The sequence below is a fragment of the Diabrotica undecimpunctata genome, chromosome 4, assembly GCF_040954645.1.
Source record: "Diabrotica undecimpunctata isolate CICGRU chromosome 4, icDiaUnde3, whole genome shotgun sequence".
In the NCBI taxonomy this organism is placed as follows: Eukaryota; Metazoa; Arthropoda; class Insecta; order Coleoptera; family Chrysomelidae; genus Diabrotica; species Diabrotica undecimpunctata.
The window spans coordinates 114,157,447-114,182,163 of record NC_092806.1 but is presented as its reverse complement, the minus strand read 5'-3'; the positions used below and the strand labels follow the sequence as shown (position 1 = coordinate 114,182,163).

The 24,717-nt window shown below is 31.0% G+C and overlaps 1 protein-coding gene across 3 annotated transcripts in view; it reads right to left on the bottom strand.

The window, feature by feature from the left end:
• The window catches only part of LOC140439867 (uncharacterized), a 75,503-nt gene that overhangs the window by 11,335 nt on the left and 39,451 nt on the right, over positions 1-24,717 (bottom strand). Inside the window, exon 2 of one of the 3 annotated variants that reach the window (XM_072530030.1) lies at positions 17,306-21,122. The exons of the other annotated variants lie outside the window; for them this stretch is intronic. Coding sequence (XP_072386131.1) covers positions 20,128-21,122 — 995 coding nt within the window. The 3' untranslated portion in view covers positions 17,306-20,127. Of the gene's footprint in view, positions 1-17,305; positions 21,123-24,717 lie in introns of those variants that run through there. 3 annotated transcript variants of the gene reach the window in all.

Sequence of the window (24,717 nt, the reverse complement as noted above, 5' to 3'; positions counted from 1 at the left end):
TGGTATCTTGAAAAACATAATATTATCAATACCGCTCAATCAGGATTTCGTCCAAATCGTTGCACGATGGATAATCTTATCACTCTTCAATCCGATATCATAGAAGCATTCTCTAATAGAAACGACCTTATAACTGTCAACTCGATATAGAAAGTGCTTTTGACACAGCATCAAGGCCGGCAATTCTAGAAAAACTTAAAGAGTCTAATTTATCTGGAAACATATATCTATTTGTTGAGAATTTTTTAGCTAACAGAAGTTTCAAAGTCTCTGCAAATGGTAAAATGTCTCCCTCATATATCCTGGAGACAGGAGTACCTCAAGGATCAGTCCTCAGCACAACCTTATTTTTACTGCTTGTTAACGACCTTAGTTGCTTAGTACAACCCCCTGTCAAACATAATATCTATGCGAAGGATCTAGTTATTTACTGCTCGGGTAAAGTAACAAGCTCCACTAGCACTCTTTTGCAAAATACTATTGATAACATTTCTCACTGGTCTAAAAAAATTGGTTTCAGCTTCTTGCCTACAAAGTCTAAAGTGATTAACTTTAGCAAAAAATATAAACAAACTCTTCCACTCATAAAATTAAAAGTGCATCCACTACAAGTAGTTGAAAATCACAAATTTTTAGGGGTAATTTTCGACAAAAAATTAACATGGAAGAGACATATAAAAAAAACTAAAGCCAGTGCCTCAAAAAATATAAATCTCTTAAAATCACTAGCCAATCGACAATGGGGAGCCGAAGAAGAAGTTCTATTAAGTCTATACAGAGCCCTAATAAGATCTAAGTTAGACTATGGATCGATATTATATATGTCTGCCCCTAAAACTTATTTAAAATCACTAGATACAATTCAAAACACTTCATTAAGAATATGCCTTGGAGCCTTCAGATCTAGCCCTACAGAAAGCATATATGTCGAATCGTGTGAACCTCCTCTAAATATTAGAAAACAACGTCTACTAAACTCCTATTTTGCCAAGGTCTCTGCAAACCCGAATAATATATCTTTCCAACTTATTAAAAATTTTCAATCAACAGGAGCACACAGTAGAGCTACTGCCAATTCATCACTACAGTTTCTATTGCCACTCTTAGAAAATTTTGACCTAAATCTTACCACCCCCATTATTCACTTTACCCAATACCCAATACTCCACCTTGGCTAAAAATATTATCTGACTTTAACGTAAATTTGTGCAGATATAAGAAAATGGAAACCTCCACGATACTCATGAAACAAACTTTTAACGACATAATTAATAGAGGCAAGTTTGATAACATAATATTCACAGATGCATCTAAAGACGAAGAAAGTGTCGGATGTGCTGTTACTTACACAAATAACAGATTAGCAATGTATAGACTACCCAAGATGACTAGTATATTCAAAGTAGAACTCTACGCTATACTTAAAGCTCTAGAGGTTCCAATCCAGGGTACCAAAAACTTAGCAATCTGCACAGATTCATTATCATCCATAAATTCGATTAGAAAAATCTACACATCAAATCATTTAGTTAATGAGATCCACGAAAGATGTACAGCACTTGCTAAGTCAAACACTTCGGTTTCGATGATATGGAATCCTTCACATGTTGGTATTAAAGGAAATGAGAATGCTGACCACGCAGCAAATGAAGCACGTCGCTCCGACCTTACAGATGAAAAAGTCCAAATGTTTCAAGATATAATCATTGAAATTAAAAAGTTATCTACCTCAATGTGGCAAAATCAATGGAACAGGTGCACTACCCAATTAAAGTCCATCCAACCAAACATTTTAGGACCTAGAATTTTTACTACGGAAAGAAAATCGAAGACCATCATTAGAAGGCTTAGAATTGGGCACACCCGGCTAACCCACGGATATCTGATGGTTCCCGAAGAACCTCCAAACTGCCAATATTGCAACTCCCATCTAAGTGTACACCATATACTTGTGGAATGTAACCAGTACGCAGCAGCACGGATCAAACATGGTATCCACGGAAGTTTATGTGATATCTTAAAATCCAAAAACAATATGTCTAATGTCATAGAGTTCCTTAAAAACTGTAAATTATATCACCTGTTGTAATTGTATCACCTACCTATATTTCAATTTTTGTAATCATCCACTAGTTTTTTATTTTCTTTTTTTTTAGATATCAATGTAACTTAATTTATTGTTTTCTGTAATACAGTTCCTCGTGTCAATGGCCACAGCAGCCGAGACATGTAATTTGAAATAAAAAAAAAAAAAAAATACTTATAATAAAAATAATTTTCTACATTCTTGTTCGTTTATTTTCTTTTATTAACAACAAAAATATGGTGCTCTTGTAAAGATCTTTCAGGCAAAAACCAATAAATTTCTGTTTTCAAGCAAAACCCGATAAATTAAAAAAAAACAAAAATAAAAACAATAAAAAAAGATATTATAATATATGAAATATATAATATATTAAAATTCTAGAATTTTATTACATGACTTATAACTTATAACTACTATTTATTTCCAATATAATGTTTCTTTAAATTGTTATGGGATTTTTCTGTACAAGTTTTTGGCTTTTATCTGAAAATTGGAAAAAGTGGTTTTTGCATGTATGCTCCTCAATTTTTAAAAAAAGTTTAATAATAAAATTTTATACCTTTATACAAAAAGAAGTTTTTACTTCATTGTAAGTTTTTTTTAACTATGGTATACAAACAACCACTGAGAATATGCCTTTTAAATTTGAATTAATCAACTCTCCTCTTCGTGAGAACAGACCTGCCTTAGCATCCATGATTTAGCAAAAAACAATTTTGAATTTGGTATGAAAAACACACACTACGTTATTTAAAAATATAAACTATTTTTCAAAATGAAATCACAATGAACTCTGTGAAAATTTAAAGTAGAGCTAGTATTTATCCTAAGTAGAGATCAGTTATTGAACTAAGCGCTGAGGATTCACCTGTTACGAAAGTTGAAGTTCATCCATACTATTTTATAGATACCTTACCATATATAGATATCTCCTGCCATCTACTGCAAAAGGAAATAAGCACATAATAATGTGAAGTGCTAGACAACTTAAGTAGAGATGCCAATTAATTAATTGATAAATATTTCTATAAAAAGCTAAGAGTAAAAGATCCATATTTTCTTCTTGATGGCTGTAGCTGAAAAATCCGTAGAAATGTGGTTGATACCCAAAAATCCTAAATAATTTCGAAAATCCGTGGATAGATCTACAAATAAATATGTAGATCTACAGATAAATATGTAGAGCTAACAACACTGATAACACTACACAAACATCCATATTTCTTCTTCTTTGGGTGCTATCTCTGTTTTAATCCAGTTTTGCATTCTTGGATGTTGCTTTAACTCATAGGTTGCATCAAATTATTTACAAGAAATTTTAAATGTGTGAAAACTCAAATGTGATTTCAAGTTATTTTTCATAGCTGCTTAAAACAAATATCACACTTATAAGGTTTTTCCACAGTGTACACTCTCAAATGCTTTTTAAAAGCACCAGCTTGACTACACTGCTTAAAACAAATTACTATTTAACTGGGAATAAACCACAATTAAAGGTTAAAATACGTTTATTGACGTTTCAATTTCCACTTCGGAACGATTTCCGAAGTGGAAATTGAAACGTCAATAAACGTATTTTAACCTTTAATTGTGGCTTATTCCCAGTTAAATAGTAATTAATTTAAAATGCCACAAGAAAATAGCTTCAGAACAATATTAAGAAACTGCTTAAAACAAATTTCACACTTGTAGGGTTTTTGTGAGGTGTGCATTCTCAAATGTATTTTCAAATAATTTGAGGTAATAAACCATTTTAAACAAGTTTCACACTTTAAGGTTTTTCTTCAGTGTGCACTCTAACATGATTTTTCAAATACCTTGCATAACTAAACTGCTTAAAACAAATTTCACACTTATGAGGTTTTTCCCCAGTATGCACGTAAATGTATTTTCAAATTACTAACTGTAATAAACTACTTAAAACAAGTTTAGCAAATTCCCATCTGTAAACATGAGCACCTGTTGATATTCGCCGTCTCATTCGTCAAGAGGCTATTAAATATAATTTATTGCCTTAAGCCAGACAGATTCTCATGTTACAGATCCCAACTTGCTAGCATGTTTAAATTCAAATTGTATCGTGTTGATTTTTAAGTTAATATATTGTGTTATATTTATGTTATAGTTATTGCTAAGTTATTTACTAGTCGTGTTATTTTTTAGAGTTTAGTTTAATTGTGATTTAATGATTAAATTTCAAGAAATTCTTACACTAATAGTTTCAAAAGTAAATATTTTTAAAAATCATATGATACACATCAGTACGATCCTGTTTGGCTTTCACGTGCTTCTGTTGACAATTGGGAATATGTATAATGAATGTCATAAGTTTACATAATTAAACTGTTTAAAACAAATTTCACATTTGTATGGTTTTACCCAATGACGTATAATATATAGACTCGGTGAACGCTTTAAAAAGTGTCCACAACATGAATACCTTTGTTATTGTTTATTGTTTTGATACGAAGTTGTGTGTTTACATATTTTTTGTGAAACGTTATCACTTTTCAAGTAAGTTATTTTTTATATGTCTTATTGTAACAAGATTATACTTGGCAACCCTGTCAACCATTTTGACGTAGGATGCTGTCAACGGTTGTCGGTCACATTCATCGGCATCGGCATTGTCATATTGTATCATCGAGTTAGTTAGTAGATTCTAACTCGATGTATTGTATATATAAACTCCATTCGCTTAGCTCGGGCATATTTTGACAAATTCATTGTCGGAAACCTACAACACAACAATTCCTACTTCTCAGTATTAATAGCTCAAGTATCCTACTATTGCATACTACTTTGTTTAAAAAAAGAAGAATTATTCTAAATAGTGGAAGTGTATAATAAACCCATCATATTTTGGGTAGTATATATTTAAAAAATATATTTTAGTTGTTATAATTTAACATAACTATTTCTTATATGGTGCAGGTGCAGATAAATAAATATTGATTGTCGGTAATTCGCAAGTTCTATTTTATTTACTATTTAGTTTGTTTACTATTAATATTGACTATGAGTACGTGTGCTTAGTTGTATCAAAGAATTAAGCGTCTATATTCTTTGGTTGTATAGTAATTTCCAGACACTTTTAGTCTGTCAGAAAGTAGGTAACTAACTTCGCAAAAAAATAGTTACTAAATTCACTAGACAGTTAAGACTGGAATAACGAACCGAGTATAAGGTCTATTCGCTTAGCTCGGGCCTCGGGCACAGTATATTGCTTAAAAAGAATAATATGTAATATACTGTGCCTCGGGCATATTTTGACAGATTCATGGTAGGAATAGGAAACCTATAACACAAAAATTCCTACTTCTCAGTATTATTAATAGACAAATATACTACCAAAGAATATACACGCTTAGTCTAATTATAGATCTAGTCTAGAACAGTCTAGAATATAGATGCTTAAGCGTCTATATTCTTTGATACTACTATTGCAGACTTATTCCCTTGAAAAAAAGAAGAATTATTCTAAATAATGGAAGTGTATACTAAACCCAAAAAATTCTCCCTGTATATTTAAAATATAATATTTGAGTTGTTACAGTTTAACTTATTGTAGGAAATATTTGTATTATTCGCATTGTTTATTTTATTTAATATAGTTTTATTGGTTTATTATTTGTTAGTTTTATTTAGCTAATTAGTTAGTTCTATTTTGAATTTTATTATTATGGATATTCAAGGTTTTCCATTTGTTCCATCAGCTAATGCGTTGTTAAGTTTTTCTTTAACAAATAAGTATAATAAAATGTTTATTAAAAGTTAATATTTTTAGATGAGAAAGGATGCTGTCAAATTACAAGGTAATGAAACTGCACAAAGGTTTATTCAAAATGCCTACCATTTTTTTTTTAATTATTTGCCGAATGAAAACTCTGTTGAGTTAAGTTGATCATTAAAATGTATTCATCGAATTAGGTAAATGTTACATATGTGCTTAATAACAAAAACATTTCAGTTAACATCCAAATGTCTGAAAGTCTCAGAAAAAAGTGTGGGTAAATATAAATTTGGGCCTAATAAAACCCTCACTTTAAAGAAGAAAAGTCGCAAAAGGAAATTAACGACTGACTTCAATGATAAGAGCGTCAAAAATTAAATTCGCTTAGAAATTTATCGCATGTATAAAGAAAGTAAGTTTCTATTATATATATAAAAAAATATATTTTATAACAAAGTTGGGCTAATTTAGTTTATATCGTTAAGTTGCGCCAAATGTAGGCAACCAACTTAAAATATTTGGTAGCATTTACCTTTAGAATAGTTTCAATAAACGAATAAATTTTAATATTGACCGGCTAATTTATTGTTTTTTTTTAAGTGATGATAATAACGCTGAATAAGCAATATTTTAAACCATATATAATCACAAGACGTAGTCAATATTGTGTTATATAATCGTATAATAAAATTATAGATAAAAAAGGTAAAATCCCGGGTTGTCCAGAACTAGTTTCTGATAGGAATAATAGAATATTAGTATAAGTTTGCAGAAAAGGTCGACGAAATACTCCAATGAAATAAGCTATGAGCACGTGTGCTTGGTTCTATGCAAAACATCAGAATAGTTAGTAAGTGAGAAATTTTTAAAATGTCAACTATTATATTAACAGTAAATGCACATAGTTTTAAGATTACTGCAACACACTAAAATACATAAGAAAACATTTTAATACAAAATTATATAAAAGGTAAAAGAAATAATAAATTAGACTTACTCACAATCAATTTAATTTAACTATCAGACGACCGGTTTCGCTTTCTACAATATGCAAAGAATCTTCAGGTCACGATATAAAGTTAATTAAATGCTGAAAATAATAAACCCATATTAGGGTGTTGTCTAATAAAGGTAAAACAAAGATAGGTGATATAAATTATATAAATTACAGTAATTATGCCAATATTACATGTCTGTGGTTTTTAAAAATGAATAAAATGTTTAAGCAGACAAGGTAAGACCCACAAATTGGTGAAATAGTCTATTAAACTGTAATGAATTAATAAATAAACAAATAAATAAAACATTACTTACATGCCGGTACTCTATTAATTGATGGTTGAAAGAACATGGTTCAAACTATCTTGTATTGTTGATTGGAGAACTCAAGTCAACTATTGTAATTGTTTAACAGTAAACGGGGAAGTTCTTGAGGAGACAGATTTTATCCAATGAAGTAGATAGGTAAATGTAATTGTTTGTTTGATGAAAGTAATGTTCTATACCATTAAGTTCTTTAAAGTTATTTATATTTATTCTGGAGATATATTTATGAAATGTGTGTTATTTGTTGAGATTTTTATTTTTGTTTTGGAAGGTGACAGTTGTGAGACAATGAATAAGAATAGATGTACAAATTGTGTGGGTGTGCAATTAGATCAGCTTGTAATTATCAAATTTCTTTGATAAAGTTATGTTACAATATGTGGCAAATTGTTGTAAAGTCCAAATTATAAAGTTAAAATTTAAAATTGAGACACTTTAAGACACACAGAAAACACTTAAAAAACGGGGGGAATAAAATACAAAATGCCGTTTGTATTTTGAGAACGATTTCCGAAGTGGAAATTGAAACGTCAATAAACGTATATTAACCTTTAATTGTGGCTTATTCCCATTTAAATAGTAATTAATATATTTTGTACTTGAAACGATACGTTTAATTAATAATACTGTATTAATTACATATTAATATAATATAATTAATAATTTTAATAATATTTTTAAGGTAGAATTTAATACAAAATAATTTAGAGAGATCTGAATTAATTAATTTTTTAGAAATTTGCTAAAAATATAGGTTACTGTAATTGTAAGGTAAGATCAATGACGTATAATATATATTTATTATTATATGTCACTGGGTAAGATAAACACACAATAAAAATAAAATGACATTTAATAAACGTCAACAACGCTTTACCAAAATAAAATAAAATAACAACTAAATAAGATTAAATAAAGGTAAATAGAATTAAATAAAATTAAATCAAGTTAAACAGAATTATTTAGAATTAAATTTTTTGGGCTTTTGTGGTAGGGATAGAATAGTTCGTCGGATAGTGACGTATGATATATCATTGGAAAGGAGAGGCGGTAGCGAATATGTTGTGTTTGGTCCGATTGGGGAGTGTAATATGTTAAATTACACTACACATTGTCTTCGTTAATAATGAACGTATAGTTACCTACGAGATGTCATAGGGCACTATGCATAAAAATAGTTTAACCAAAAGACAAATTTTGATTTATTAACCTCTAGAAGATTGGCCTAATACAAAATAGGGAAAGATATAACAAAAATATTCAAATAGAAAAAATAAACAAGGCGACTACCAAAAAGGCAATTCACATTATCTTCATTATTAATGAACGTATAGCAACATACGAGATATCATAGGGTACTATAGATAAAAAAAGATTTACTATAAAACAAATTTTGATTTATTGACTTAAAGAAGACCTCTGGCTGTATACAAAATAAACAACTAATCAAGTCATAACATGACAAAAAAAACAAACAAAACAACTACTATTAGCACATGACACATCAAATCAAACGACGTGAGACGTATTGTATAATACATATATAGTTATACATCTAATGTATATAGCGTGCAAATACTTGCTTCTTAGCACCTTGTAAATGACGTGGCAGGTTTCAAAAACCATATAACTTAATGCTCGTGGTGAAATAATAGTTGAATACTTTAGGTCTTCATAACTCCTTCCAGTCACAAGAAATCGCAATGTTGCCGTTAATCTTTCATGTGGTGTTATGGCTTCTCTCATGATCGTATCCTGCTTTTGAATCAAAGGTGATACACGAGACAAAAGGTTTAAATACGTCTGTTCATCCATTCTAAGATAATTGTGCCAGTCACTCGGATATATTTTCAGCTCACTTAGTAAGCTAATGTGAGAATAGGTTTTCCTTTTCATCAACCATTGTTTACACCACACGCTTTTTTATTTGGGATTTTCTTTTTCACGAGAACAAAAGCGGCAACAGCGAGCATATCGTCATCCGAGCTACACATATTTTATTAAACTACCTCTATTTTTATTAAGAATGCTTGTACGTGTGGTGCCAAAGGCAAATGGTGCATACTTGTACAAAAAGATTGAACAAGCATGCTGGCCAAACGTGTAGTTGTGTCTTTAGCCGCCTTAAGGAAACTTTTTCTACAGCAGATATGTCAAGTTGGCCGTATTCTGTGGAAATTAATAAACTGAAGTATTTTTTAGATATATATTTATTGTTTTTAAAAAACTACAGTTTTATAAAAATAAGTTAAGAACGTGTACAAATTATAACTACTCTAGTATGTAATTATTAACAACTGTAATAAAAAGATAAGCGCTATCACTAACTGATTTGGAGAACAGATTTAGTGAACATCAACTAAATAAATGAGCAACTGAAACGTAATCAATAAAAAAATGAAGTTTAAGAATATTATAAATTAATACAACCCATAAGGTCGGTACAATTGTTAGGAGGAGCAATACCGGTTTCATTAAACAGTAAACGGGACATTCAAATAGTAAATAGTAAAGAGTTTCCGACTTGTTTGTGTTGCAAATAGACAAATTTCGCATGGTCCAATACGATAAAATATGTTATACTCTTACAGGTGAATTTTAACGCATAGCAATTATATGTTCGAAGGCGCACTTTGGTACGAATGTATTTTATAGGAATTTGAAATTCTAGATATTTCTGTGCAGTAAAACCTCGCTATAACGGACAAAAAATCCGGTAAAATGTAAAAAAAATAAAAACGTAATGTTTATATATATATATATATGCCTAACCCGTCCCATAACACTGTATTTTACAAAGAATTTCAATAAAATTTAGCATAAGCACATTTCTAATAGTAATATTTGTAAGAGTAAGATAATATATCTATGAGATATAAATTTACACATTTGTAGGGAAGAGAGAAAGAAAGAAAGGAGAGAAAGGGGGGATTCCCTAATATAATAACGCGTAGGTTTGTATGCTTATATTGTGTGTTTACCACGCTGGCCGGGGATTCAAGCAACTCTATAGCAGTTTGACTTGTTTATTCGTTTTCAATGAATATATTTAGTGTACGCCAGTAAATAAATTAAAATTTTCGCAGTCCTACCCTTTAAATATGGATAAACGGAAAAGAATCAATCTAACGATTAATCAAAAACTAGAACTTATACAAAAGCTGGAGTTTGAAACGACTGCGTCTCATACATGTGATCAATATGGCATAAAAAAACAAACTGTTTCGGCTCTAAAAAATAACAAAAGCAAAATAAATTTGCATTAATGTGTGATGTAGGAGGGAACAGCAGTCTCAAAACACGAATGAAATTGGCTCGTGAAACTTCACTGAAAGATGCCCGGTCCGGACAGTCGAATTGAAATCATATGGACATACCATTCAGAGCAAGTGATGGATGGCTCTGGAGCTTTCGCAAAAGACACGGAATCGTAAATCAAATAATTTACGGGGAAGCTTAAAGTGCACCAAAAGAAGAAACAGAACCCGTTAGTCAAAAATTAGTAGAACATATAAGTAATGAAATGCTATTAGAATCTCAGATTTACAATGCTGACGAAACTGGTTTGTTATGGCGCACTTTGCAGAAAAGCACACAAGCCTCCAAACATGAAAAATCGAATTCTGGAAGAAAAATCAGCAAGGACAGGATCTCGGCGCTGTTTTGTGCTAACGCCGATGGATCGCATAGATCGACTCCTGTAATGATTGGCAAATCTCGTAAACCTAGAGTTTTAAAAGATATAATGCATCATCTGCCAGTTTCATATTATAGCTCTACGAAGGCATGAAGGTATCTAGGAAGAGAAGAAATTAGAAATACCGCCAGAAGAGGTGAAATGTTTTTTGCTTTTAAACGAGGCTTCTGTTCATTCCTCTGCATATATTCTAATTTCATTCTAAATATTCTAAATTCCAAAAAATAAAACATAGCTTATTCAACCCATGGATCAGGGAATAATTTTGGAAACCAAACAAATATATCGCAGAAAGTTTTTAGACGAAGTAATGGTTGTATTGCTTCGATACGAGACGATGTTGATACCCAACAACTCAGATGGTACGGTCATGTACAGAAACTGTCTGAAGAACGTCTCCCAAAACAAGTCTTAATGTGGACCCCTACGGTAGAAAAAAAGAGGAAGACCCCGCCTAAGTTGGAGAGAAAGCATCAATAGAGACATGACAGACAGAGACATAGAAGAAGACTTATGGATGAATCGAGAGGAGTGGCAACTGAGTATCGGAAGACGTAGGAGAACGTTTTAAACCGATCTATGTGTATATATGGTTGTATTGCATGATGGAGATAATGCAGAATATACAGGTCTTACAATTTAAAATCAACAATATTTAATTTTGCTGAAGCATGGGAGGAGGTGAAGGAGCAAACATTAAAAAATTGTTGGAAGAATTTGTTTGATGGTCAAGATGCACACATACATAGATTTGGAAAGGTCGGAAGTTCCTGATTGCTGTAGGACAATACATAATAAAGCCGGAGAACATGTAGCTGAGGAAGATGTTTTACAATAGCTAGAAGTAGACGAAGGTGACCCTGGGTATAACATCATGACTGAAAGTGAAATAGCAGATGAAGGTATGAACCTAAAAAATGAGGATGGAAGTGAAGAAAGCGAAGACGACGACCAAACAACACTGACAAAAATGAAGTTATCAGAGGTTAAAATCGCATCTCAGTTCAATCGCATCCTACACATTTTCGTAATTTTAGAGAGTTGATTATAAAAAAACAGCAAACATCGAAAGTACAAATGAAACATAATTACTTTTTCAAAACAGGATTACCGACAGCAAGTGCGTCGATATTAACAGCAACGTCACTTCATGACGAATGTTCGAAGAAAATTAAATAGAATTTTGTTTGTATTTTGTACTTTTTACATATATCTAAATACAGTGTACATATTTTCAAAAAAAGTTTTTTGATTTATTTTAAATATATTCTTATATAACGGACTTTAACGGACACCCCGTTCCCCAAATAGTCCGTTAAATCGAAGTTTTGCTGTACTGTAGTATCTACGAATAAATTCTTTGTAAATAGTTGAGAATGTTGATAGGTAAACTGTGCACGTCTTTTTGATGAAGCAGATCCATTAATTTTTGTAACACCCTTTTCTTGTATTTTAACAGCGAATTAGAAATGTTTCTTTCCCAAGAGAATTCTAGTTTAATATTTGAAAATGTTGCTTAAACTGTGAGACCCAGTTGCATCTGTTCTTATTTACTGAAGTAAGTTGAAGCTAGCGCAGAAAACAAATAGGCGGAAGTCCTGAATCGTGCATTTGCGATAGCTTGAGGCAATTTAAAGCAAACTTGAAAACAGTAAAAGAAATTTTGATTCTTCCTGTTTCAAATCTAAAAGCATAATCAGGTGTATTGATACTAAGATATGTTTTAAAAAAACACTATTTGTATTCTTTCCAACTAGTCAGTATATATTATTTTTGAAAAGGACACAGCTCATAACAAGGCTTTGAACAAACGAAGTTTTACACGAGATGTCCAAGAATGCATTTTCATGTTAGCCATTAAACCTACACAGTTAGCTGGTTTTGGTCACAGTACTTTGCGCTTTTTTAGTCGCAGTGGTACAACAAAAGTGAAGGTGAATACTTATCAATGCAACCTCTTGATTCCCTGAACCATGAATGACACTCAAGAAGATTATTTTCTTCAAAACAATCTGAGTCGGTTTTTTTAAATATTAGTAAAGTTTAAATATTAAAGCAAATTTCGCACTTGTAAAGCTTATCTTCAGTGAAACCTTAGAACTCTAGGTTCTAAGGTTTTTCTCTTGTGTGTATGCTTATATGACTTTTCAAAGCTCCAGAGTAACTAAATTGCTTAGAACAAATTTTGCACTTATACCGCTTTTCTCCAGTGTGTATCCATAAATGATTTTTTAAATGTACATCTTGACTAAATTGCTTAAAACAAATTTCACACTTGTAAGGCTTTTCTGCAGTGTGTATCCTTAAATGTTTTTTTAAAATTACAGCATAACTAAATTGCTTAGAACAAATTTCACACTTGTAAGGCTTTTCTCCAGTGTGTATCCTTAAATGCGTTTTTAAATTTACATTTCGAATAAATTGCTTAAAACAAATTTCACACTTGTAGGGCTTTTCTCCAGTGTGTATCCTTAAATGCGTTTTTAAATTTACATTTCGAATAAATTGCTTAAAACAAATTTCACACTTGTAGCGCTTTTCTCCAGTGTGTATCCTTAAATGATTTTTCAAAGTTTCACTATGACTAAATTGTTTAGAACAAATTTCACACTTGTAAGGCTTTTCTCCAGTGTGTATCCTTAAATGCGTTTTTAAATTTACATTTCGAATAAATTGCTTAAAACAAATTTCACACTTGTAGGGCTTTTCTCCAGTGTGTATCCTTAAATGCCTTTTTAAATTTACATCTCGACTAAATTGCTTAGAACAAATTTCACACTTGTAGGGCTTTTCTCCAGTGTGTATCCTTAAATGATTTTTCAAAATTTCACTACGACTAAATTGTTTAGAACAAATTTCACACTTGTAAGGCTTTTCTCCAGTGTGTATCCTTAAATGCGTTTTTAAATTACCATCTTGACTAAATTGCTTAGAACAAATTTCACACTTGAAAGACTTTTTTCCGGTGTGTGTTACCAACGTTTTTTCTGATTTCGGTTTCTCATTCTGACGTAAACCTAAAAGAAAAATCAAACTATAAAACTTTGCATACTGAAACTGTAGATCAGAAACAAAATCTAACAACGCTGGAATAAATAAAGTAAACACACACTATGACAACGTCATTTATCGTCCAACCTAGTTGGTACTACGCCCAAGTTTCCACATATTTCTATACATTGACCTATACTATTTGGGCTTATCCCTAATAGTTTCATCCCTATTAACACATGTCTACCCAATACTAATTTTTTTATGTGTTTGACTGGGTATATTTCCCAGTTATGTTCACAGCATATAACTCTCAAGCATGTTACCTTCTCTAGCAAGAAGAAGGCAGATAGTTTCTAGCGTCTCACGTGACCCGGCCTTTAACTAAAACATTTGGAGGAAAACTAAAAACGATTATATTATTCGAATTATTTTATTTATTTCACAGCCTTATAGAAACTGACTTCATTAGTGGTAAAATACAAAAATTGGATGCAAAAGTTGCATTTTTCACCTTTAAAATGCACTTTGATTTTTGTCGATGGGACACTCAGATTAAAAGATAACGAATTTTTACCGTCAAAATTTTACTTAAAAATTTGATTTCGCTCGTGTAACTAACATTCAAAATCGCCGTTCGCTTCAAACGTGATTTGTGAGATAACTATTTATTCTACACCAAAAGTGCTAACAAACATTTTCCTTCAAAATTGTCTTAGTTTTATTTCTAGTTTAAAACATTTGTTTTACGGTGTACAGATTCTTGGTAAATCAATGTTTTCCGTTTTTCACTGCCAACGAGGGGGTTTTAGAGGAAAGCCCGGGGAAATATTTTAGTCTTAAACGACTGTTGTAATCATTTAAATGTGGAAAGTAATAACACCTAATACTTTATTCCTTTTTTTATTTAATAATCTCTTTACTTCATTTAGTAATTGTTTTCTTGGATATGGATGGATATTTTGTTTTACTATGTGTTAAATTCTACTGCATTATTATTTACTTAATTTTAATGTACCTACTTGTATTATTACAAAATTGCTAGTTTGTTTTATTTTGCGACTAATAGAAATGTGCCAAATTAGTCTTTTAAGCCCCACATATATACAAACAAAAATTGGTTGTATACCACTTTTTGATTGTCTCTAGGTGCGCCTAAATCAGCAATATTTTACTGCCATATGTATAAGACTCTAATACTGGCAACAATGTACCAGCTAGGATGATCAACTTTTGTGACAAATTCCATTATGTCTTCTTACCATTTTACCATTATGAAATGGTAAAATGAGTATAATAATACAGATTTCTCTAGAAGTGACAAATTAATATTTAGACAGTTGTATTACTATAGTTTATTTTTATGAACGAGAGAGTAATTAGCATAATTTTAACTGGTAGCTCCGACCACTCCATGGGCGTGCTCAAGATTAATTGAAAAATTACTTTGAATAATTGTAAAAAATAAATGAATTATTTCAGTGTTATGTGTATGTAAACAAAAGTGACCTCTTTTATCACACACTACATTAGAACTGACTGGCCTACATTAAAAAGGGTTTTAAAAAATTCACATTTTTTTTAATTTTTAAAAATTACAAAAGAGAAAAAGAGTTTTTAAAACCGTCTAAGGTATGTTAAATAGATGAATAAAAATATTAATATAAAACTTACAGCTACTTGTTACAAATCCAAATCAGATTCAGAAGATGAACTTTCAGAACCAAGATTTATAATAACTGGCTCGATCATTTTATCAGTAATATTGTCCAGCTTCCACATTTTTTCCTCTTCTTTAATAGTGTGATTTACTGCCTTTTCCCAGTTTTCCGGTTTTACATTATTTACGGCCTCCAAAAACAACTGTTTAACATCATGAATTTTGAAAGTGGTATTTTTTCTTGAAACTTCACTCTTTATCTGTGCCCATACCAGTTCAATCGGGTTTAATTCACAATGATATGGTGGGGATCTAAGTACTGTCATTCCACGATTTTTGGCAATTTCATCAATTTCGTATTTTTTAAATTTTTCTTTATGAAGGGCACGCAACGAATAAAGTTCCTTTCTTATAGATCCGGGATGGTACGTAATATTTTTTGAACTCAGCCAATTCTGCAAGTCTTTTTTTAACCACTTGGTTGTGGGCAGTCCTTCTATAAGTCTGGAGTGATAACTTGCATTATCCATTACTATTACACAGTTCTTAGGAAGAAGATCTATCATTTGTTCGAACCATTCTTGAAAGACATCAGCGTTCATGTCTTCATGGTAGTCACCGGTACGAGTTGATTCAAAAGTTAATAAACCACCTTCAACAAAACCGTCTGAACTGCCAATGTGTACTATTATCAGCCTGCGTCCCTTTCCTGATGGTGGGTTTAAACCAGTAGATAAGTTATTTACAAAAGCGTGCCTTTGACTTGTAACAGTTTCATCCTGCCAAAATTTATTTGGTGTATGACCCTCGTTGATCCATGTTTCATCAAGATAAAATATTTTTCTTTTTTGGTTTCTCATTTCCTTTATGGTTCTTAGAAAATGTCTTCTCCATATGACGTTGGAAATTCTTGTCTAAAGAAGAATTCATGCACTTTCCGTCGAAGTCCTTCTTTAAAATGATATTCTATTTGAAATTTTGGTTTCCCTGGAGCATTACGTGGCATTTGAAAACTAATACATTTCTCTTCTTTAATAACTCTGTAAATCGTAGATTTCCCAACACCAAGTGTACTGCTAACTAACTCAACGGTCTCATCAACACTTTCACATAAACGTTTGTCTGTAAATGATTTAAAACAAATAAATATTAATGTTTTTTCATTAACTGTTAGAGGACCAATTTTTCGGCGTTTACACGGCACTTCCAAATTTTCCATAACACTAGTATACACAATAAACTGCACCTTGCAACTGAAGTACCTACTTTTAGTGAACTGTTAAAAATTTTGAATACGCCACTTGGACCTTCCTATATACAAAATGGAAAAACCCACTATCACATTTTCTGTGGAATAAGTTTAGAAGGTAATTATCTAGTCAATTACTGTCGTAGATTCCTGGAATTAAAGAATTAAATGTTTGATTGTTGAAACCCTTACTTCGTGGAATGCACTCATTTCAGATAAAATAAAACGTTTTATTTTATCTAAAGAATTAAACTTTATTTTGCAAATAGGTAGGTACTTATTAAACTTTTATTGGTTATATATAACCAATAAAATAAACATCTTACATTTCTTGCAAATTCATTAGTACCTGTTAACCTCCATCACTCCGACACTGGCAACCTTATTTAGGGATTAGTAAACCTCACAACTATTGTATTCTATTCTGCTCCAACCTTTATACCTGGTGGTCATACTCAATTTAAAATTGTTTTCCTATATACTTCTGTAAACTTGTTGACAAATATCTGTTTTATATTGAGTCACCCGTATCAACAGTTTAGGGATTTGCATACATAATTTATTGTTTTATTACTCTCTCATACATAAAAATACACTATAATTGGCTATTGTGCCTATATTATTTCTTTCCGAAAGTTGAAGAAAATTAAAAGATAAACTTTCATAATCTGGGTTTTATAGAGCGGGGACCAATTTAATAACAATCAATATAGGTGTTTCTTTTTTTCATAAATTTAAAAAACCATAGCAAGTGAGAATCACTTTTTAAATTTTATTAGTTCTAGTTAACCGTTATAACAATTAAGTACTAAGACATTAAACAGGGCAGTCCAAAAAAAATTCCTATCTCTAAGAACATTAGTTATCTACCAGAAACTAAAATATATAACTTTCCCAAAGAACTTTATGAAATAAAAAAAACTTTCAAGCTCATTCCAAGAAAATTTATTGTAAATATTAGTGACATCAGTTACACTACAAAAACGTAATAAATATAACATTTGTAAGTTTTTAATTAACAATAGTAATTTAAAAATATCGGTTTGAATTTTGTGATGTTATAGCGATCGCCATATTGTTAGACGCCCTGGACAAAATCCATTCTAAAGGTCTTGGTATTATATTTATTAAGTATGTAATATAAAAATTGCAAAACTATGACCAAAAATAAAGTATTCTCCAAATCATCCTGTATACATATACAGCTCTGTATTAAACTATGAACTATTATTATAGAATTTTGTGCAAAGTTTGGTAAAAATGAGTTGTTGTACAGAACGACATACACGACTTTTGACGGACAGACATTTTTTAATAGGGTGGATCTATAAAAAAAAAACGATTCCAGTTGATTGTTCTGAGACGACACACAATTTTTTGCTGAAATAGATTCAGAATAACTTGCATACCAATAAGGAGTACTATTTGAGAATAAGGAGGATCACTTACTAATTATTGTTCTGCAAGTCATGCTGAAACCATTTCATCAAAAATTTGTATGCTGTCTAGTTCTAAAAAATGGTGTTTTTGGAACAACGAAGAATGAAAATTTCAAAATAACACTTTGTACTTCATAGTGAGATATTAAAAATTAATTAGACTACAGCATATAAAGGTATACTACTCTATTGTTTATAAATACTAAAATAATTAACTAAAAACGCCTAAATAGATTTTTCAAACTAAATAGGTCTTTTATAGATATATTACTTATAGAGTGTAAATTTTATGATATCGTACTTTCAAAATAAAAGTTGCAGTATCTACTATTCTGTAACTCTGTAAGTTTCAGCGTGACCAGTTCAAAATTCAAACCGATAACATTCCTATTAAATTTTGATAATCTGCCAAAGTGTTGTACAAAGTAATTGATACTCAACCCTGTTAGTATGACGTTTCGTTTGAAGCGTTTCGAAGCCGAACGTAATGCTATCTATCGATGATAAATACTACCATTGCTTCAGATGAGAGAACAATTTGAAAGCGGCAGTTCAAGGCATAATTCTTGTCTAAAGAGATTTTTCATATGTCTAGGAAAAAATATTTAACGTTTTATTGCAAATATTTTCCACTTTTATATATGTTGTTATTAAATTTTTTTTCGGGTTCTTACCGGTAGCTTTATTATAAGCCGAAACAAATTATTTTTTTTTATTGGGACAAAACTGTAAATTCAAAAATTTTCAAAAAATTCATAAGTATTTCTTATAAGTATATCTTAATGCTGTAAAAAATTAACAAAATCCTATGTTTGGTTTTCCCGCTTTATACTTGGAAAAAAGTAGTTTTTTTGTTTTTTCAAAAACGAAAACATGAAGTTTGCTTAAAAGTTGTCAAAATACTTCTAGTCATCACATATAACTTCTCAAATTTTTTGAATTTGGAGATTGTCTTTTGGGGGGTGCAGATCAACCTTAAATGGTGATTACCAAGTTAACATACAATAATGGTAAAAGTTCAATTTTTGATGAAACAATCATGGCCAAATCAAAATAATTATCGGTAATCGGTTTTTATGGTTATTCATGTAATATTGGTTAAACGTTTTTAAATGTCCAGTATAACAGGTTACTACTTTGTATCCTTGCAATGAAATTTAAAATAAAATACAGAGTGTTTCATTTAAAAATATATATCTTTGATGCGGTACTCTCAAATGTGTTTCCAGCACTTGCAAGGCTTGTCTCCAGTGTGTATTCATACATGATTTTTTAAAGTTCCAGATTAACTGAATTGCTTAGAACAAATTTCGCACTGGTAAGGCTTTTCTCCAGTGTGTATCCTTAAATGTTTTTTAAAATTACAGCATCACTAAATTGCTTAGAACTCTAGGTTCTAAGGTTTGTCTCTAGTGTGTACATGACCTTTCAAAGCTCCAGGGTAACTAAATTACTTAAAACAAATTTCACACTTGTAAGGCTTTTCCCCGGTGTGTACTCTTAAATGCTTTCTTAAAGTTCCAGCGCCTCTAAATTGCTTAAAACAAATTTCACACTGGTAAGGCTTTTCCCCGTATGTCCTCTTAAATGCTTTTTTAAAGTTCCAGCATCACTAAATTGCTTAAAACAAAATTGGCAAGGCATTTCTCCAGTGTGTATCCTTAAATGTTTTTTTAAATTTACATCTTGACTAAATTGCTTAGAACAAACTTCACACTTGTAAGGCTTTTTTCCAGTATGTATCTTAAAATGCGTTTTTAAACTTTGATCTTTATTAAATTGCTTAGAACAAATTTCACACTAATAAGGCTTTTCTCCAGTGTGTATCTTTAAATGCGTTTTTAAATGTCCATATTGACTAAATTGCTTCGAACAAACTTCACACTTGTAAGGCTTTTAAATGGTTTTTTAAAATTCCAGCATCACTAAATTGCTTAGAACAAATTTCACACTAATAAGGAATTTTTTTTGGGGTGTATCTTTAAATGCATTTTTAAATGTCCATATTGACTAAATTGCTTCGAACAAATTTCACATTTGTAAGGCTTTTCTCCAGTGTGTATCCTTAAATGCCTTTTTAAAGTTTGATCTTGACTAAATTGCTTAGAACAAATTTCACACTTGTAAGGCTTTTCCCCGGTGTGTACTCTTAAATGCTTTTTTAAAGTTGAAGCATTACTAAATTGCTTAAAACAAAATTGGCAAGGCATTTCTCCAGTGTGTATCCTTAAATGCTTTTTTAAAAATCCACCATCACTAAATTGCTTAGAACAGACTTCACAATTGTAAGGCTTTTCTCCAGTATGTATCTTTAAATGTATTTTTAAAGTTTGATCTTGACTAAATTGCTTAGAACAAATTTCACACTTGTAAGGCTTTTCTCCAGTGTGTATCCTTAAATGCCTTTTTAAATTTACATTTCGAATAAATCGCTTAAAACAAATTTCACACTGGTAAGGCCTCTGTCCAGTGTGTATCCTTAAATGATTTTTGAAATTTTCATTATGACGAAATTGCTTAGAACAAATTTCACACTTGTAAGGCTTTTCTCCAGTGTGTATCCTTAAATGTTTTTTTAAAATTACAGCATAACTAAATTGCTTAGAACAAATTTCACACTTGTAAGGCTTTTCTCCAGTGTGTATCCTTAAATGTTTTTTTAAATTTCCAGCATCACTAAATTGCTTAGAACAAATTTCACACTTGTAGGGCTTTTCTCCAGTGTGTATCCTTAAATGATTTTTCAAAGTTTCACTACGACTAAATTGTTTAGAACAAATTTCACACTTGTAAGGCTTTTCTCCAGTGTGTATCCTTAAATGCGTTTTTAAATTACCATCTTGACTAAATTGCTTAGAACAAATTTCACACTTGAAAGACTTTTTTCCGGTGTGTGTTACCAACGTTTTTTCTGATTTCGGTTTCTCATTCTGACGTAAACCTAAAAGAAAAATCAAACTATAAAACTTTGCATACTGAAACTGTAGATCAGAAACAAAATCTAACAACGCTGGAATAAATAAAGTAAACACACACTATGACAACGTCATTTATCGTCCAACCTAGTTGGTACTACGCCCAAGTTTCCACATATTTCTATACATTGACCTATACTATTTGGGCTTATCCCTAATAGTTTCATCCCTATTAACACATGTCTACCCAATACTAATTTTTTTATGTGTTTGGCTGGGTATATTTCCCAGTTATGTTCACAGCATATAACTCTCAAGCATGTTACCTTCTCTAGCAAGAAGAAGGCAGATAGTTTCTAGCGTCTCACGTGACCCGGCCTTTAACTAAAACATTTGGAGGAAAACTAAAAACGATTATATTATTCGAATTATTTTATTTATTTCACAGCCTTATAGAAACTGACTTCATTAGTGGTAAAATACAAAAATTGGATGCAAAAGTTGCATTTTTCACCTTTAAAATGCACTTTGATTTTTATCGATGGGACACTCAGATTAAAAGATAACGAATTTTTACCGTCAAAATTTTACTTAAAAATTTGATTTCGCTCGTGTAATACAATCGCCGTTCGCTTCAAACGTGATTTGTGAGATAACTATTTATTCTACACCAAAAGTGCTAACAAACATTTTCCTTCAAAATTGTCTTAGTTTTATTTCTAGTTTAAAACATTTGTTTTACGGTGTACAGATTCTTGGTAAATCAATGTTTTCCGTTTTTCACTGCCAACGAGGGGGTTTTAGAGGAAAGCCCGGGGAAATATTTTAGTCTTAAACGACTGTTGTAATCATTTAAATGTGGAAAGTAATAACACCTAATACTTTATTCCTTTTTTTATTTAATAATCTCTTTACTTCATTTAGTAATTGTTTTCTTGGATATGGATGGATATTTTGTTTTACTATGTGTTAAATTCTACTGCATTATTATTTACTTAATTTTAATGTACCTACTTGTATTATTACAAAATTGCTAGTTTGTTTTATTTTGCGACTAATAGAAATGTGCCAAATTAGTCTTTTAAGCCCCACATATATACAAACAAAAATTGGTTGTATACCACTTTTTGATTGTCTCTAGGTGCGCCTAAATCAGCAATATTTTACTGCCATATGTATAAGACTCTAATACTGGCAACAATGTACCAGCTAGGATGATCAACTTTTGTGACAAATTCCATTATGTCTTCTTACCATTTTACCATTATGAAATGGTAAAATGAGTATAATAATACAGATTTCTCTAGAAGTGACAAATTAATATTTAGACAGTTGTATTACTAATTGGCTATTGTGCCTATATTATTTCTTTCCAAAAGTTGAAGAAAATTAAAAGATAAACTTTCATAATCTGGGTTTATAGAGCGGGGGACCAATTTAATAACAACCAATATAGGTGTTTCTTTTTTTCATAAATTTAGTTATCTAACAGAAACTAAAATATCTAACTTTCCCAAAGAACTTTATGAAATAGAAAAAACTTTCAAGCTCATTCCAAGACATTTGTAAGTTTTTAATTAACAATAGTAATTTAAAAATATCGGTTTGAATTTTGTGATGTTAATAGCGATCGCCATATTGTTAGACGCCCTGGACAAAATCCATTCTAAAGGTCTTGGTATTATAATATTTATTAAGTATATAATATAAAAATTGCAAAACTATGACCAAAAATAAGTATTCTCTAAATCATTCTATATACATATACAGCTCTGTATTAAAACTATGAACTTTTATTATAGAATTTTGTGCAAAGTTTGGTAAAAATGAGTTGTTGTGCAGAACGACATACACGACTTTTGACGGACAGACATTTTTTAATAGGGTGGATCTATAAAAAAAAATGGTTTCGGTTGATTGTTCTGAGACGACACACAATTTTTTGACGAAATAGATCAGAATAACTTGCATACCAATAAGGAGTACTATTTGAGAATAAGGAGGGTCACTTACTAATTATTGTTCTGCAAGTTATGCTGAAACCATTTCATCAAAATTTGTATGCTGTCATAGTTCTAAAAAAATGGTGTTTTTGGAACAACGAAGAATGAAAATTTCAAAATAAACACTTTGTACTTCATAGTGAGATATTAAAAATTAATTAGACTACAGCATATAAAGGTATACTACTCTATTGTTTATAAATACTAAAATAATTAACTAAAACGCCTAAATAGATTTTTCAAACTAAATAGGTCTTTTATAGATATATTACTTATAGAGTGTAAATTTTATGATATCGTACTTTCAAAATAAAAGTTGCAGTATCTACTATTCTGTAACTCTGTAAGTTTCAGCATGACCAGTTCAAAATTCAAACCGATAACATTCCTATTACCGTTATGTCAATACCCAAGTACCTGATACGGGAGTCTATACCCGTGCTACCCAGGTACCCCCGACATTGTTTCGTAAACTTCGCTTGTACATCCGAAAATAACAGACAATTGGGATTTTTCTTTTGTTTGCTATCAGTGTTTATTTAACTGTGCTTAAGTTGATAATATTTTTGTGACTATATGCGTGTTTTATGTTGTAATTACTTGTAATATATGGCAAGAAGAGAAGTGGGTGCTAGCCAATTTAGAAGGTAAGTTATTACTGTTTATTTTTACAATGTTTTATACATAGATCATATCAATTTTAGAATGACGTATTAAAAGCAACAGAAGTACATGCAACAATTTATAGACGATATAGATGATGAAGTAGACAAAAATATCGAAAACCAGGAATCAGATGAGGACTATGTTTCGCAAAGCAAACCGGATGGAGATGAAGCTTCTGACGTAGAGGACGTTTTTACTGATATCACAATAAGATTGAAATCTATACCGACGGCGACGATAGTAGTGATGAAGATTTTGACGATTTCAAGAAGTTCTTCCCAAAGTGATGTTCTGGTTGCAAAAGATAAAAAACGATTTGGCAACGAAAACCGTTTACTGCAAGTCGAACACTGAAACGTAACCTTTTGCGTAAAAAAAACGAGCCCAGTACGTTCTACTAAAACTCTTTCGATTAGAGATACATTCAAAATGTGTTTTCAGTGACGTAATGTGTGACATAATTATACGCGAAACCAATCGAAAAGCTAATAGCGTTTGTGAAAAGTCTAATGTTGAAAACCCCGACAAACCTCGAAATGTTTGGAAGTCACTCACAACAGAAGAATTTGATGCATACTTATGTATTCTTATTACAGCAGGAGTACGGCATTCAAATTCAGAGCACTCGAAAGATTTATGGCAAACAGACCTCATCCTTTATACCGAGCAAGTATGGGCATAAATCGCTTTTGAGCATCAGCAGATTCTTACGGTTTGACAATGACAAAATACGTGCAGAACGTTTGCAAAATGATAAAGCTGCAGCTATTACAGATATATTCCATCTTCTCAATGATAATTTACGTCGTAACTATGTACCGTCAGATTCTCTTACTGTGGATGAACAGTTATTTCCTTTTAGAGGTAGGACACGTTTCCACGCAATATATGCCAGCAAAACCTGCCAAGTATGGCATCAAGGGTTGGTGAGTTTGTGACGCCAATAATTCGT